The sequence below is a fragment of the Cygnus olor genome, chromosome 2 (genome assembly GCF_009769625.2).
Source record: "Cygnus olor isolate bCygOlo1 chromosome 2, bCygOlo1.pri.v2, whole genome shotgun sequence".
Taxonomy (NCBI): Eukaryota; Metazoa; Chordata; class Aves; order Anseriformes; family Anatidae; genus Cygnus; species Cygnus olor.
This window is the reverse complement of record NC_049170.1, coordinates 37,093,578-37,112,198: the sequence shown is the minus strand read 5'-3', so window position 1 is coordinate 37,112,198 and position 18,621 is coordinate 37,093,578. Positions and strand designations below refer to the sequence as shown.

At 41.4% G+C, this 18,621-nt stretch overlaps 1 protein-coding gene across 2 annotated transcripts in view; it reads right to left on the bottom strand.

The window, feature by feature from the left end:
• The window catches only part of CHN2 (chimerin 2), a 166,474-nt gene that overhangs the window by 18,434 nt on the left and 129,419 nt on the right, over nt 1-18,621 (bottom strand). For both annotated transcript variants that reach the window (XM_040547707.1, XM_040547708.1), the window contains exons 7-8: nt 6,939-7,016; nt 228-312 (exon numbers count right to left, since the gene is read on the bottom strand). In XM_040547707.1, the coding sequence (XP_040403641.1) occupies nt 228-312; nt 6,939-7,016 (163 nt within the window). The remainder of the gene's footprint in view (nt 1-227; nt 313-6,938; nt 7,017-18,621) is intronic.

The following is an 18,621-nucleotide window of genomic DNA, read 5'->3' as shown; positions in this document are numbered from 1 at the left end:
TGCATATATATGATTTCTGTTTAAAACCTAGTGCCTGTACCAGTCTATGTTTTGTGGGACAAGGAATATGACAGGCAATGACACTACTGTAATTGGCAACACAGGCTTTCTTGCCACGTTTTGCAAAGTGACCCCTACTCCTCCCTCTTGCAGGGCATGCAGTCTGGGGTGAGGTGGGATGGATGCCTGAGCACTTCATGAAAAAGACCGAAATGTTTGCGGGCTACCTGAACACCTCACTCCCTGAGCGATGAGACCCCACATGAAGTTGGCACAGTATTCACACCAGTGCGGACCTCGAAACGTGTGGACCTGCAATACAAACGGAGGGGGGAAAAAAGAAATGGGGTCATTGGGAGACAGATGGTCTGACAGATGGAACAACTAAACTGGATAAACAACAGAAGACTCAGTAGGAGTAGATCGTTAGCACACAGTGCCCACATCTTTCCAAAGTCTAGATGAAATAAACCATGGGAACAGAAATTTGCTTTGATCTCAAAGTTTATCTTTCAATAAGCTTAACACAACAGAGAACTGGGCTGCGTACGACATTAAAAACAAATAATTTTTGCTAGCTGACATTTTAGCTCTAGTAGAGGGGAAGAAACCAGGTTCACTAGTCAGAGGAGAAAAAAAGTAAAACTAATAATCCAATGAACTGTAGTCAGTGCTTTTATTTGACTAGGTCAAACCAAACGGGCACTTTTCTGAGATTCAAACATTCTTCAAGAGATTATTTAAAAGAAAGGGAAATGAAGTGACAGAAAATCCCTATAAATGTGTCCAATTTTGATTTCCCACAAAGCCGTGTACCCACAGATTTAGTGCAAAACCAATGCACTCAATTATTAAGCACACTCTGATGATGCTGTTAGCTGTGCATCTACGTGCAACAACACTGACCACAACTCGAGGTGACTGTTACAAACTTGCATTGGAGATCATAAGGAATGATTTGTGTACTCATTCCAGGCAGTAGTTGGGTAAAGATCTGATTTTGCACATCTGAGTCCATTGGTAATATAAGCAAACTATACCCTTCCTCACTGCAGTACATAAATTGGACTCACATAGGCAAAAGATGTCACAGAGCCCTTTCTTGGTACAGCAAATGTCATTTTCCTGCACTCCTCACATCAGTAAATAAGGAGAAATAAAGTGACCTGGGTGCTGAGAGAACAGACTGGCTCCTAAGCCATGTTTTGCACACAACTGCTGCTTCTTCAACTACATTTACAAAGGCTACAATGGAAAAGCTTTTTGTTTAAGACGTGTGCTCTGGTAAAGTAAGCATTTCACTTTCATTGAAAAGAAGAATAAATAGTGAGGCCTATGCCTGTGTGAATGGACACGGTACGAGCCAGTTCTGGCCAGAGACTTAATTGAGGTTAGCAAAACATAAATCATGCATGCTCAGGCTGCTGATGCTTCCTTCTCCTTCTGACGTGTTGGTGTTTACCGATGGAGCAGATTGCTGACAGGCCGCTTCCGCCCTGTGGGATGGGGAATGTTGCTCTTGACTTTACTTCGTAGACTAAGAAATGGCTGTTGTCCTTTTCAAATAAACTCTGTAAAGTTTTAAGGCAAGCTTTTAGCTCACTAATGTTTTAGCCCCATTTGCCTGCAGGATCACATGTAAACAAGTCCGTACTCTCGAGAGGGAAGATAAAGTACTGTGATTTTAGCACGGACCCCTCTTTCTCATTTAGTGATTAAAAATGTGTCATTTTTACTTTAAAGAGCCTGACCACAAATTACTCCTGACCAATTACCCACAGTCAATTCTTCCTCCCTTTTGATATGTTTAAAGGGTCTTGGCTGGAAAATCTGACTGGGTCAAATTTTCTAAAACGTTGTTTCACCTCTCATTAAAATGTATATCTCTGGGAAACAACACCTTGCAATAGAGTTTAAGATTTATCATATATACACACACGCTTCTTGCTCGTTTAATATTTTACTCTATTTTAAATGAGGAGTAGCATAAAATTTCAGACAAGGCTCTTAGTGGCAGCACTTAACACCAGCTGATGACCTGAGTTTCAGGCATATGTTCTGTGTGACCTTCAGTGGTTGCAAAACTACAGACGAAATGAATTATGCCTCCATCTTTACCATTTTTAGATTGATAACCACATAATTAGTAGGTCTGCACCTGCATTTAATTGTGGGTGAGAATCGTCTGCTGTGGGAAGACAGCTTCTGCCTCTTCTGCTTTATGGTGGTTTACAAAGGCTAACCTTGCAAGAAGTGGCTGTAAAAGCTCACTCGGTATTTAAAAAACTGCACCATTTCCATTCTGCATGAAGTACGTCTCAGTTGCTAGGATATCTGGGGCCTACTTGGTCACTTTACATGAAGCTTATTTCAGCTGATCTCGCTCTAGCGTATTTAGAAAAATGGTAGCTGATTATTCCTTGATCTCTCCTGTTATTAATGGGAAATAGTCCTCAGTGCGCACTCAGAAGCACCTCTCACTCCATCTGAGAAGTACTGACCACGCACCCGGCCCTTGTTTTCTTCAGCCTGGTTGTCCTCAACGGGCTAGCTCTAATTTACGCATTCACTTTAATTTTTCACGGCTCTGCATTTTAGCTCAAATGGCAAGTTCCCAATTGAAATACCCTGAGAAAAAACTAGTCTTTCTGATTCCTGGTCGGGCTGAAACAGGGAAATACTTGCTTCCTCCATCTGAAAAAAGGAGACCTTAAGAAGTTTCTAGATGAAGGTGCAAAAATCTCCTAAGATACAGTTTTGAGCTAAGTCTTTTATTCTTGTCTTGCCATTAATTTTTACAAAAATAGTGAAGGAAGCCTGCCCTTCTGAACACAACACGTGAACTCAGCTCAAAGCTTCCATATATCCCTTTCAAGTGGTAAATGGGAATTTTGCCTGCAAGATTGATCTCATCTCTGTTTTAAACAAGGAGAGGTAACAGCAGGTCTGAGAGTTTTAAGACGGGTTTTTAGTTTTTCCCTTATCCTTTGTAATTGCATCTTTACAAATTGACTGAGCTTAGATTTTTGGAAAAATGATCAAGATCTATTAATTGTCCCCATCCCATTCTGCAGTCTCTGTGTATATAAAACAGCCTTGGGTTCATTTTAGTACAGTCTACAAACAATTGCAACTGATAACAATAATTTACAGGGAAGTATTTCTTCATATAAGCCAAAAGTGGGACATTTCAGACTATGCACTGTACTTATATTGTTCAATCCTTTATTTATTTTCTTTCCATATCGCCTAACTCCTTCTAACTTCTTCACTCTGTTTCATTTCTACCTCTACACCATTCAACAAAAAGTTGTTCCTTACATTCACCCTCTTTTCTCTGCTGGCCACCCTTGGGCTGTCACCCAATATTCCCCTGCGTGTCTGTTCCTACCGCCTTCCTCTGCTCCTGCCTTCGCCCTTCAGTCCTCTGGTGTCCCTGTTTCCAAATGGAAGAGCTCCCCCCATGGGCACAATCTATGTCAGTAAGTTTGAGTCTGTGCCTGGAGTTTCACGTGAGCTGTCTTCACAGAGGGAGAAACTAAGACCAAAGTGAAGGAGTTCCAGTGCAGTGACAAGACAAAACGATCCCTTTAAACAAACTAAAAATTGCCTTGGATTGAAATGTATGTTTTAATAGGAATTATATGGTGCTACTTCAGAGACGATTTTGTTGTTCATTTGACTGCTTGATGACTTTTCTATTTGCGGCCAAAGAAAATGAGAGATTTCCTCAGACTTTCACCTGAGTACACGTGGATTTGTATTCTCCTGCGGACTCCTGCTGGTCCAGGGCTGCTTGCAGGGAAGACAAGCTGTCTCCACTGTTATTTTTGTTCAAACACACACACAATCTTCATGATGCCTGTAAAAAATGCCTCCCACAAATGCTTTTGTGTCTCAGAAGCAGTGTTTGTCTGCAGTGATTAATGCAAGGGGAAATTTATCCCAGAGCCTCCTTTCTCCCAGAAGAGCTTCTGACTTGCAAGTAATCAGCTGCCTTTACTCTCCAGTAGGCAAATCCTGTTGTGGGGTTTGCCCAAGCTATTGTGACAAACAGGAGCAATACTGGGGTAACAGCATATTATTCAGTTATATTTGCTCACTTAAAGCAGCACGAAGGCCCTGTCACGAACTCCTAACCTAGAACAAAACAGGTCGAGCATCTTCACACTCCATGCTGCTGCCCTTGGGCATGAGCCTGACCCTGTCATAAGCTGGTGGGTAAAGCACAAGCCAAAGTCTGCTGGATCCAAACCGTGCCGAAATGCAAGATGACTTTGCAATTCAGTTAGGCTGAAACCCACGTAGTTACAGAAATACCTCTGTGTTTTTCTGAACAGGGCTTCAGAGATTTATTCTCCTTCCTGAATTACGGTATGTCTACACTGGCTTATGCAAAGCTGTCCCGCCAGACAGACGCCAGCTCCAAATCTAAATGTGACTGTGTTGTGTGCTCAGAATGAACCTAGGTTAACAAATCAGACTCAATCTTATTTTTTTTTTTATTTTTTTTTAGTGTGTGTGTGTGTTTGTTTGCCCTGAATGCCTTGAAATTTGGAAGAGAGTCCGAATGAGAAAGCAGGGATGCTTTGGCATAACGTGGTGCCCTCACCCTCCAAACTCCAGTGGTCCTTTTTAATTTCTATATTGATTTGGAAAGGCTGGAGGGATATCCTAGTCGATCTTTTAAGAACTTTGGTGTCAGATCAACAAAAGTCTCATCAGTTTCACTACAATTGTGCCCATCTTTAAGATTTTTCAGGAAAATAACTAAAAAGCTTCTGTTTGTTCATGAAGAACAGCCTATGACAAGATTCTGATGAATACTGTGACATGTAACCTTTGTCCCTGTGAACTCAATGATACAATGCATGTCAGTATTCACCTAAAAACCCAGAAGACAACCCTTTGAATGTCTGAAAAATAGCATTCTCCTACAGAAAAATCCCAGACTGTCATAGCTTGAATGCTGTCAAAAGCCATTAAGAATTTTGCTCCAAAACCCATAAAGCCATTCTTTCTCTTTTAAATAATTTCTTAACATATTTCATAATTAATATCAGACTTTACTAAAGATAGACTTGAATTTAGCTGTTGTTTAAATCCAAATATTCCACTCTAAGCATTCTGTCCACATTTTTTGTTCAGCAGCTAGACATGTTTTAATATATTCCTTTAGAAAACTAACTACATTTTCATAGTGAAGATGTTTGTTCATTAAGTAAATGTTACACTGTTGACTAACCTTTCCTTATGGACAACATATTTTTTTTATGTTTCTTTCTTAAGTTTTTTATTTCCTTTACTAGAATAAAATGATTTTCTGCTGTCAAGCTTTTAAATACATACATACTTTAATCATGTGATTTTCCAGTTAAAACTATGACTCTTTTGAAACAGAAAGGAACAGAGGCTGTACAACAGCTAGATTGTGCAAACGCAAAGTTAACTGGGCACATTTCCAAATATAAATCAAAGCCAAAACAAGGGGAATTTTGAAGAGGAAAGAATGCATGGGTCAAAGTGGAAAAAAGTCTCAGTCATGAGAAAATATTTTCTTGTTAAACTAAAATAGTTTTGATATTAAAATGATAATGAGGGCAAAACCCAGAAAGAATGAAAGATGTTTTAATCAAGCAAGAAAACACAGCATATTTCCCCTATATCCTTCAGTGCTGATCAGTGAGATAAATACCAATTGTTCTGTACACAGGGTCAAGGAGGAGGAATGAGAAGAGGGATGCTATAATTTGCTTTGCTCACTAATATTAAATTATTGATCTACCAACTGCAGCAGAAGCATTGTAGAGGAGAGCAATGTCTTCATGGAAGAATATATAGAAAAAACAGAAGTAGAGTTTTTTTTTACTAAACCACAAAATCAGTGAAATCATTTTCATCAGTGCTTCTCCTTTTTTTCACACGCCAGAGATGAATATCAGAAAATTCTCTGCTAATAAGTTGGAATATTCTGACAGTGACCCAGATCAGCATCTTCAAGGAGTATTAAGCAAACTGAGTTTTCAAAGCTGAGATGCTTTCCTTTCTTGTCATGTTACCGCCTCTTATTCCCTCTGTATCCACCCTGATAACCATCAAATCACAAATTGACAAGATTAGATACGGTAACTGGCTGGCAAACCCCGGAACAAGCACTGTCCTTTTGGCAACACATTTCAGCCCAAGGTGCCTGAAAGGTCCATTTCCAAAGCTGAGTCACTTCCCTTATCCAGCATGCCAGGCACAGCACTTGGAAAAAAAAACGAAAAATCTGATTTTGCATGCATAAGACAGCAATAAAATGATCCATTTAAACATCCCTGGGCTTGTCCAGCTATTTGCTTTAGTCTGACAAGCAAGTATAAGCTTAGGTCCTATGGCTGGGGGGGCCTCTTAAGAGCATTTCCATAGCATATGGTGCTGGAACAAAAGCTAGGAGACAAAACTACTGCTGCACTCTGCCGTATTGTTGGTGAGCACCGGAGCGCTCTCAACTTCTTGAAAGCAGAAAGGGTACAAAATGTTTGCTGTGGCTATGCTGGTGCTAGTGGCTTCTGATAATAGTTGGATTTTGAAAAGGGGCCTTTTTGTCATTTAAAAATGGATAAACTTTAAGGTAAAGACAATTAATATGGAGTACCTTTTTTTTTTTTTTCTGAACAACAACAAAAAAGAACTGAATCTGGGCAAAAAGAACTAAAATACCAATTAAGTAGTCTAGCAAGTAGCAAAAACATTATTTGGATTAAGTATTTATGTAGAGACATATTAGGAATGCAGTCAGTGGAACTTAAAGTAGAAACAATTTTTTTTTTCCAACAGTTATTCTCAGAGCTAGTACAAATGGGTGCCTGCAAATCCACAGTCGCAGCAAAAAATAAAACACAAGGCATTGAAACAGAACTTTTCAGCCGAAAATAATAGGAAGTCATGCTTACCTTAAAATTGTGTGCTTTTTCATAGTTGAAATGGTTGTCATTTTGAGTTAAGGCTGCTCTCCTGACCAAGGAGGTGATCTGCGAATAGGCAAAGAGTTTCAGAGGTTGCCACAGAAGTGCCCCCTTGACTCCCACCTTCACCCCCAGGGCCACAGCCAGGAGCTCTTGGCGTTTCCTTCCTCGCTTCGACTTGTGAACAACAGCACAGCTTTTCTCATTTTCCAGCCACAGATCCTCAGAGAACATCGTGCTCGGGTCCCAGATCTTTTCCCTGTCTTCCCTGGTGCCTGGCAGGCTCGCTGCCGTCAGTACAGCACAGTTTGTCCAACTGCTTCTGATGTTAGACAGCAGATTTGAAGCAGCTGCAGCCCATTCTGCCGAGACCTCTGGCATGTGACTCGAATGGGCCGGCTTGTGGGACGGAAGGAGCTTCTGCATCTGAATAAGTAACGGCCTGTGCCGTGCTATTTCTGAAGGCAGATGTGCGCCTGAAACAATAGCTTGAATTCATGCACCGAGCCCCCCCTTCCCTCCCTCCCCAGGCAGTGGGATCCAGAGAGGTGCTGCTGAAATACCGGCCGGGGGCACAGCTTTATGGCTTCACGCCCAAACGCCTTCCAAGGGGAAGATAGCTGCTGCTCCGCAGCCTGTTCGAAATGAACAAACAAACAAAAAAGCCCCGGAGAAGCCCACACAACTGAATCCAATGCTGCATCCAATTACACTCTGAGATTTATAAGCCAGCAGCCTGCATGCCAGCAGATTAAGCCCTTAAAACCATGATGATTGTTTAATCTTACAGGGCTAAAAATCTCTCCTTTCTTTCATATCCTCTACAAGGGGGAAATCCAGCAGCACTCCAAGCACTTTGATGTCATGTTTTAAATCAGAATATTTTGTGAGAGTGTGCTTAGTAGTATGGAGCGATCTCACTGTCAGAGAAAGTTGGAAATTCAGCTGGGGGGGATGCAGGCTAGGAATCCCTGAAACCACATGCAGTGTTTAAGTGTGGGCAGGCGAATTCAGGCAGCTGTAGGAAGCCCATGGACACAACCCTGTTTACAGAACAGTACCTGCAAGGTAGAAAGAGCTGTTGTCCTTCACTCTGCTTGCATACGTATATAGAATGGGGAGGGGAAGGGACTTTACAGCCCTGTGACAGCAGAGATCTGAAGACTAACCAGCCTGCACTAGAGTTTGCAGTGCTACTTTAGGCACCTGAATTATTTCTTTACGGGCAGGCATGTCCCCTCCCCAGGACACAGAAGACGCGTGACATCAAGCATCCCCTGGGCAGCAATTTCAGCCCTCCCTTTCCCTCCCTCCATCTCCTCTCTTCTGCTCCTTTAGTGAACATGCCCACCCTCCAACCATGAGAGAAGGACAGCATTTAAGGGGAGATGTAATTCTCTGAGGTGTGTCTAATGTTTGATATGGTGAGGCAGAGCAAACCAGGGTTTGCCAGTGCTCCTGGGAAAACTGCCTCCCTGAGCTAGAGACACCAAAGACCACATCAGACTTTCACAGTCTGCCTCACTTCAACCTACCCAAAAAACACGTGAAATTAAAGTATTTAATTTACTCATGTTAACTTGTGAAGTTGAACTTGCCTCTTTTTTTTTCCTTCTTTTCTTCTTTTTTTTTTTTCTTTTTCCAGTCTGCTCTTACCTCAGGCTGAAAAGTCAGAAGGTTCATCTAATTCACTAAAACCTCCACACTATAGATTGCCTACTCTTAGTAGAAAGGATGCTTTCTTGATTTGAAAGCCCATAGGGACAGATGGTCGGCTGTCGGTAACATCAGGCTGTGCAACTTCATATAGTGCCCTACTTAGGGTTTTCAAGAAGTTCTGCAACCAGCAAAATCAGATTTTCAGCTACAAAATGATGCACCTATTTCTATGTACAACATAATTCCTTTCTTTGCTGGGTAACTTATAGCACTCCTTTTTATGAGCTATCATATTGCAAAGCTTCTGCCGCCCCATAGGTGGGATTTCCAGACAGCCTTGCTACTCCTGGAGCAGTTGCTGCTTGCCCAGCCTTTCCCCAGCACATGGCACTGTTATCTGACCACCAGCGACAAGCGGCAGTGATGTATGTATTAATATTGCTCTGCCTGGAGGAAATCCCTGCTGCTCTTCCATATGTCCTCCCGCTAGTAAGTCCTGATTTCTGCCAGCTCAGGACCTTTATCTGCTTTCTAGCAGATGAAGACAGACTATTCTCCCCCAGATCCCTTTCAATGTACTTCAAGACATGAAGAGCTCCGGTTTGAGGGACATCCCTGACAACCCCCCATCCCCAGAGGCAATGGCTTCAATATGGGTTATCAGGAAAGAAACTTCAGAGCAGCTTGAAGTTCTCATCACACCACTGTTTTTGTTCTCAGTACCATTTTAAATGTATTTATGTTCATCTGTAACAAAGAAAAGCCAACTAGCTCTGAGTTTCCAGACACCTCTGGAGCTACAGCACCTAAATCCCCAAAAATATATGACTTTTGCTCTGACTTCCAGAATAACAGATCCAAAGTCACAGAGAGGTCGGTTGCCTAATAATGCTCTAATATTTGTATTTATGTCACTGGACTGATAAAAATCCCATTATATAACCAATATTTTTTACATAACATTGCAGATTGGATACTCAAGCATCAGGCTTATGATGATACGTCTTAGAATTACACTATTTTTGGAATATTAGAGTGTCATCTTGGGATCAAACATGCAGTACTGTATTTAATGGAAACTGACTGTTTGCGTAGAAGCATTAAACTTAATTGACTTGGAGGCGGAAAACAGCCAAACTAGTTCATATGACTAAGGCAGATGAGTATTTACTGTTTATCATATATGATTTATTTATTTATTTTTTTTATCCACTAGGTTACTTTATCTGCCCTGCCTGGGCCCTGTTTTGATGGTTTAATGGGATCCCTTGCAAACACAGTATGTGTACAAAAGGCCAGCCATGAGTGCATCCTCTTAAGAAGCTTAGTCATACAAAGCCCGACCAGGTTGGGTGTCTAAAATGATGCTGTGAAACTGAGATGAGCTGGACTGCAATACAACCCCTTCCTCTCTAAATCAAAATCAAACTGCAGCAACATCAAATTCTCACCAGCAACCAGTTCTAAGGCACCGATACCCTAGGCCAGCCCCAGTAGCTGAAGCATTTTCTTTTATCTATTTTCTTTCTCTTAATGCAAAATTTACTGCACAGGACATGGTGTCAGCTCATTTAAAGAGCATCTCTTGATCAAGTTAACAAGTCAGCCAGCAGCTAAGGAAGAGAGTGCCAGTGGCTAAAAATATTATTGCTGGTTGTGACCAAATGTCTGAACTAGTAAAGACTGAAAGGCAAATACAGTCTGTCTGCGTTTTCAGACCAAAGGATTTCTGCGTAACATACGATTTCAGTTTGTCAGTCTCTCTGTAAAACACAAGTACTGTATAGCAAATTGAGCATTTACAGCAAAATAAATGTCACTGAACTAGAATAATAAAATTAAAAGTGGGGGGAAAGTGCAACTCAGCTGCTGTGACATTTCCAGCACGCCTCTGTAGAATGAGCTGAACTGCACAATTGTCTCTTCCCTAAAACACTGCCATCTTGTTTGCTAACAAAGGCCTCGGGGGCAAGAAAGAATAAATTTTAGCATGAGAAGCTTTCATTTTTGTACATGTTGCATGATTTCGGTTTTAATCCTGTGGGCAGCACTGAGGACTGGCTAAAAGAAAGATGCATCTCGTCCTGTATGTGCGTGCAGGGGAGCAAATGGCGGCCTACTCCTCAGCAGGCCTTCCAACGCACACGGGAAAGGTGTGGTGGAGAGCCATGGCTTGCCTCCTCCAGCTGCTGCCACCCACACGCGTGTGTCTGGTGGGGATGAGGCAATGACACAACTACAACGGGCAGAGGAGCTGCTTAGCACATTTTCCTGGACAAGACCACCATCGAAAGGAAGCCTGCTGCGTGATGAGGAATTGTGATGAACCAGTGGCTGATCCCTAACTAAATACATCTAACGCCACACATAAATACATTCATAGGTCAAAGGCAGGCCTGTTTCCTCACAGGCACGACACACTGAGTAATCTGCCAGACAGACTGCGCTTGCTCAATTGCAAGCACAACATGGAGATGACACATGGTGCAGGAATCTTGCAGCTATTGACTTTTTCCTGGTTTTCTCCCACCAAGCTCTTCTCACGGTGCATGCAGGAGACAACTCCAAAGAAGCCAGTGAGTAATGCTGCAGTCTAAGTGCACTCTTAGCAAAACACGTGGCATGGGAGGATTATGGGCATAGAGGTCAATCAGCGAAAGGCCTTTGTGTGACAGCACTGTGGCCAGCCTGTGCCTCCCTTTGCCACAGCAGCAGGAGCTGACACCAAAAGGCTTCTCTACTGTTGAAACAGTGGGAGGAAATAAGATCCCTGCAGAAGATGTATTAAAGAAAAAGCAGAGCACAACAATTGCAGAGTGGCACTCGCAAACCTGCTCTTGCAAAAAACACTTTCCTAAGAAATTAACCCCGCTCATGGCAAGTTTCTGGATGTGTACCAGGTGAACACAGATGACAAAGGTGTGCAGGACCATGAAGCTCTGCAACACACACCTCACCATTAAGGAAGGAACCAGACCACACAGAAATGGGTCTGATGCTGCTCTCAGTTTTGCTTTTGAGGGGAACACAGTCCACACGCTCTCAGGAAATGAACACACGCTAAATAATTGACATTAGATGTCTGCTACTTTCTGTTCCACACAGCTGCAGCTGCAAGAGCGACAGCTTTCCCTGAACACAGGTCCATCGAGGAAGTAGTTTTACCAGTAAAAACCCAAGTCTCTTTTCTCCACCACCGACTTCCTTTCAGGTGAGCCACAGCTCAGTAAAGTGAACATTGCCAAGGTCTGGCCCCATTAAAAAATACAATACAAAACAAAAGAAAACAACAAACACAATAGTTTGTTTGTTTGTTTGTTTGTTTTAAAGGATCAAGATATATCTATCATTTTGCTTTTTATTCCTCAGAGTTGCACCTTTTTTTTTTTTTTTTTTTTTTTTTTTTTAATGACAACCAGTCCCTCTATACATCCTAAGTCTGAAGAACTGTCAAAAGTGTTCTGTAGATGTTTATGGCAGCAGATTTTTGACATTGGGCTACTATTCTGGAGAGCCTGGATGCACTTCCATCACCACTAAATCACACCATGTAGCATTGTACTAACTAGGTTTATATGTGCTCCTCACCACTGAAGAGAGAAGAGAGGTACGTTGCTGACTCGTGGATAGATATTTGGAAGGTCTCTTGAGGACCTGCAAGTCAAAGCAGCCCCAAGAATCCTCGACATGAACTAAGGACAAGGAAAGAGCAATTCCCTGCTGGTGCCATTTGCTTTGGTGAACCTAAAGTCACCGTACTGGAGAGAGTGCCCCCACTGATAGCCTTTTCTTTTGAAGACAACACAGTTCAGAGAAAAGAGAAGTTCTCATTTACAAGGACTACTGCAGTAAATGCTCTGAAGTTCTGAACTGAAATCTTTACACCTCTCCTAAAATAATGTGATTGTTTATTAGCATCACAGTGACCAATTGTCATTTATATCCACCTTTTTCTGACAGGGTACCCAATCCCTTCCCCTGCAGATAAAGGAGATAAAAGACATAATTTACCTACAGCAAATGGAAATATAATCTCTCTGAAACTTCAGATCCCCCTTTTAAATCCTTCTCAAGCAGATTTTTCTGTACACACCATGATTATTTTTCTCAAAACAATGTAGCAAAACAGAGGTGAAATGCTGTAGATTCAGCAAGGCAACAGAGACTGTTACTAAAAATAATAGTTGATGAAAGCCTCTTATGGAGTATTAATATACTAAACTATTGTCTGTTTTGGAACAACAACTGGAGGTTACATTAAGTGGCATGCAATTACATATTCATCTCCAATTAAAAATAATGGGTGGGCTAAAACCTTTTATTGTATACAGGCCACTGTATCACAATGTGCTAAATTGTGCATTCCATGCCCACCATTATACCTAATATGTCTAAAATAGTTCTTATGTTTCTCATTTTTGTAAATTATTATAAATATGTACTGTATTTTAAGTCGGTAGTAGGTATCAAGGAAGAAATAAGTCCAGAAATAAAGAAAGGATCTAGGTATAGGATGAGCTAATTCAGTTGTTCCCCCAAATAACCCTGTAGAGATTATCATGGTAACAGCAGGTCTGGCCTATTTATTGCCTCGACTTCCTTTCCTCCCACTCTCTCCTTTATCCTTTCCAATCCATCTCCATACTTGTCAAGGTTATTAATGACGTTTTCCTGGCCAAGTTCATGAGCCTCTCCTCTGTGCTTAGTATTCATGACCCAAATGGAAGTAAAGGGATGAAAGGGCAGGGGGTGAAGGCTAAGTGAAGCAAATGAGAGGAGAACCAGACACCGATGCCACTGCTGTCACCATGGAGGAAGAGGAGCACCAAGGCCCCCACAGTGGGGCTGGCAGGAACCACTTCATTTGCAAAGAGGGCTTTCTAAGGGAAACTGCACTGAATTTATTTTTGAATTACTTCTTGTTCTCTTTGTGGATGCAACACATATGATTGACTGCAATGTATGTGAATAAGTACTGCTATCACACCTATAAATCATAAAGAGTATCTATGATAAGATCCAGTCTGTAGTCAGATCAAAATTAAACATAATATTTATCCCAATCTTTGTCAAAAATCTGCAGTGATCTTGTTATTCTATCAATAATGTTCTTCAGATAACAAAACTAACACAATATTTTTCTAAAGAACAGACATTTAAGGATGGACTGGAGGGATGGATGGCAGGTATCTAATCTAAAACAGTTATCTGGGCTCTCTCCATAATCAAAGGAGAAAAACAGAAACCTCCAGACAATGATTCATCCTCTTCTAAGACAGACCAAGTTTCAAATGGTTGTGCTTGCAGCTCTTTTATGGATGATATAAGGAAATTAGATGACTGAGATAGAAAGACAGCTTACTTTAAGCTACCTAAAATTACATAAGATTAATCTCTCTTTGAGCTCTTTTCTATTTCTATTTTTTCTACTATCTATTCAATTTTAGAATAAATTGAATAAGGTACCCTTTGTTTTATCGGTCTGAACTATATCTATGAGTAATTATAGAATAATAACTGAACTTTGTTTTGCATATTAATACTTCCCATACTTTAGAGATGGCTAAGATGCTCTGAATCCAGGGGCTACACAGTTTACTGTATCATTTGTTACTCAGCTACATATATAAGTTTATCTGGACTCATTGGATGAAGTTTTTTCAGAAAGTATAACTATGGAGGAGTCAGTATGCAATTAATACAAATTTCTAATGATGACTATACAGGTAGCCAGCATTTTGACATTTCACCCACAGAGGAAATAACCTAGCAACATAATGAACTTAATATGATATAAAATGGCCTCTCTGAATTGCGAGGGAAGTGACTCATGCTGTCTGCAAGATATGGGGCTATTGGTCAAGAGACAGAGATTTAAAAAAATATTGTAAACATCATAGTTTTTATCCAGACCTTCAGTGGATACTGGCTTCAGAGCATATAAGTTATACACGTACTTGACCTGTCCATATTTTTATGTTTTCACTATGAAGCTCTTCCTTTCTGAAGAAATAGCACTTTGTTTAGGAAAGCCAACTTGCCATCGATTAAAACAGTCATTTCCCTGCAAGGAGACTGCAGAGCTTGAACGAAAGCCAAGCCTGCTGAGCTACCATAATGAAGTGGAGACGTTAACACGTCTACTTCCCAGTCTGGATGGAAAAGAAGGCAAGAATGTCCCCTCCTGAGTAAGGCAATGTATATGAGTGTGCCACAGTGCCTGTGGAGGGACAGAAACAAGGATGGAGGTGCCATGAGCACAGATATCCTGTCCTTGGGGCCCTGGTCTTGCTCCAGTGCAGTTGTTGAGTGTAGCTGCTGCTGCACTGCAGGAGCTGCTTGGGTGCTGTTCTAAATCACAGGGTTAAACTGAGAACGATGTTTTGTGAGATGTTGTTAAGTCTGTTTAATGTCAGGACATTAAATGAGTGAACTTGATAGAAAATCCCAGTGCGGTATAGCTACTGTCTTTTATAGCCAGTGGGCATAAGGCCTGTATGTTTGACCATATGCCCCACCATACACCCAAACATGTAGATAGCACGATAAAAACATGCCTACCTACTCACTTTTAGGTTAATTCTCATTTCTGTCTCAAACAGTGCTGTGCCCTATAAGCAGGTGCTATCTCAAAGCAATACAGTAACAAGCTATCTGCTCCAAATACAGTGAAACCAAATGTACGAAAATAAATAAAATTCAAAAAATAAAATACAGAAATTGCTTCTGTTTCTCACTTGGAGTTTGGATACTGTATGATGTTGGAAGTAAACATCTTTCAGGGGGATACCTAGCTGCATATGCTCTGGGCTGAATCCTAAGGACCACAGTCAGAGCTTCTGTTCATATAGAGGAGCAAAACTCTAGTCCCCTGGGATCATGACAAAACAAAGAGCAAAATAGTTTTCAGGAAAGTTTCCCAGAAACCACAGAATCAGACAGAAATGGCATTTATGTTCTGAGCCACTAACCGCTCAGCAGAGCCAGCTGATCTCTGGAGGGACTGCAGAGCAATGCCGAGAGAGTTGCCAGAATGTAAAGTATGCTGTGGCAGTCTCAGGAGCTAGCAGCATCACCACGAGCTTTGCCCTAGCTTAAGGCAGCTTAAAACATGAGACTTTAATGCGTGTTGAAGAAGGGATGTGCGTAAGCGAAATGGAACAAATAATTTGTGAAACAGTGATTTGCGAACCAGTGATCATCTTGTCTAACAAGTTGGCAATCTCTAAAACATAATTGTTCCTGGAAAGTAACAGTACAGGACTTGATCCTCAACAGTGTGATGCTCTGTTCGTTCAGAGCTCACGGGGAGATGGAGATGATAGGCAATTTGCAGGGAAGACAGTGCCAATATCAGCAATAAGCAGCAAACAGGATTTTTCTCCCGTTTTGACAGTTTCTGGGTGTTGTGAAGGAACTCTAAAGCTTCAGTCTCAAACTTACAAAGAGCGTGACAGAGCTATAATTCTGTTCAGCAGTCACAACACTGTCAGGTAAAATATACAGTGCAGCAAACTAGAAATGGACTAATCTGTTTTTCTATCATCAGTAATACTTCTGCCCCATTTTACTGCCATATCTTTTGACTTCTTCCAGTAATAACACATAAACTGGGCAGGCAATGTAAGGTGAAAATAATGATTTATGCCATTTAGGACACAAAGAAGGCAATTAGCAAATAAGAAAACAGTATGTTTTCAGGTTGAAAGAATGCTTGAGCAATCCTAATCCTAAGCCATTGCATTTTACAAACAAGCCAAAAAAAAAAAAAAAAAAAAAAGAGAGAGAGAGAGAGAGAAATGTTAGTTTTATGAAAATGTTGTGCTTTACGACTGCAAGCTTGTATTCCAGTATCCTTCATGGATGGCATGGAGAAAAAAAAAAAAAAGAAAAAAGAAAAAAGGGGGCAATAAGAACCCACTACCTACATGAGTAAGTGGAACTGTGGCATGGAAGGAATCATTGGGTTTGGTGCTGGGCCAGCTGCGGCTAGTCTGAGCTGAGCTGTACATCCATGAATGCTTCCATGTCCCAACATGAGTTCCCCTGAGGTGGGAGCATATGGTGTTTACAGCTTACCCGATTGTGATATACGTGCTTCCGTCCCATCAAGCTTCAAGGAATGTCACTCATGAGAAACAGGGTCAAATCCTTGACTGTCATCCCAAAACTAGTGGCATGGCTGTATAACCTTTAGTATTTTTCTGACTAATGGCTCTAAAATGCATGTTTGCTTGGAAACAGAGCAGGAATCCATGCAGAGAAAAGCGACGTGGGGTTAAAGAAGAGACAGGAAGCTCTGCTCTCAGATGTGAATTTTTACCTATTTCATTATAGGCATGAAGTTTACCCTGTACATTGCACTCCTCCTTGGTGTGGGAGAAAGATTTCTAGAGCTTAAGCCTGCATTAGCTTCTGTTCTCCACTTGGACACAGCATGGAAATAAAGTTGTTGTGGTAGGAATTCATCCATTTGTTGGAAAGTGGAAAGCTGCCTGCAGGAACGGGCAATTGCATTCTGGAGAGCAGGCAGCCTGCTTTGGCTCCTTCCAGCCCACTCTGCAGAAAAAAGCAGCTCGGTGCATCACCAGCTTCTTCTTTTCCTGAATGCAGCTTCTGATCTGCACGAGGCCCTTGATCAGCTTCTCCTTTCCCACAAAGAAGCAAGGAGCTACTGTATGCTGCAGACCAGACATGAAAAAGCATGGTTCACTGGGCTTTTCTAAGGGCGTGTTATAGGATACTCAAACCACTTGAGATCCTACACTTTGAACTTGTATAAAGTACCAGAATGAATTTGAGTTGTTTTATTTTCCCTTCAAAAGCATTGTTTCGTGCCATGTTTGCTTTGCCTGTTGCTTGAAGCTGTTTTTGTTCCACTTTTACTCTGTGGGCAAGTAGCGGTACTCCTGCCTTTGAAACCACATTTTCATTCCCATGGCCATTAAAGAGAAACTCAGACAAAGACTGACCCTACTTCTCTGCTAGTGAATGAGAACATAAATGCTATATAATCCCAGTTTTATTTTCCTGTACGGCGCAGCATCAGGTGTCACCTGACCCCGATATCCTTACAGCTCCCTGTGACCCCCAGCCCGCTGCCCTCTGGTATGAAATGGCAGCTTTTGTTGTCGATGGCACAACTTGCACAGCTGCTTCCGTCATTGTTTGGAGGGGGACAGATGGCTGCTCTCAACACAAAAAGGAGATTAAAAAAGAGCGGAGGGAATGACATCACTGCCCAGCCATGGGACCCATGGGGCTACCACCAGCATAAACTCTAAGTGCAGTTGAGTCTGCCCACTCAAAGGAAAAAGTCTGTATTTCGCAGAACAAAATGCATTTCTTTTGAAATGTGCAGTTGCCAGCACTTCTGTATTTATATCCTTTTACAGCTGTTTAATTAATCTGAATAGATACTGTCCTATCATCATCAGCACTTTTAAAGTTCTCGAAAAGCAAGACTGATGCTGTATTCTATCTCACTCAATGCCTGTAGCTCAACTGCAGCAACTTGGCTTACAGCTTATTTATTTTGGTTTGCTTGTGATGAGGAGTTCATAAGAAATGGTTGGGGAAACACAGAATAAATTAGCTTTGCTGTTATAAAGAATATTTTTTCTCTGTAAAGGATTTCATCCATATTTCATAGCCCCACTTAAGTCAAAGGAATTAAATAGCACAACACTGTAGTTCTGGAAGTAGTTAGTTTTGTAGTCACTTTTCTGCCATGAATGTAGCTCCAGATCTATGAAATCACTCTCACTTTTCCCCTTTCTGATCACTGGATACCAAAGGATGGCAGCAGTTGTGGTGCTCCAGGACAGACATTCAGGAGAACACCCAAACTAGACTGCATGTACAGTGATCTCATCCAGCTAAAGTATTTTCTGCAGTGTACCTGGCTAGTATTTACCTGAAGTTATACATCACCTGATTATCTGATTACTGTTTAGATCAGGGAAACTTGGCCTCTGAATGCATGTGGTACTTGGTACCATCATGTTTTTCT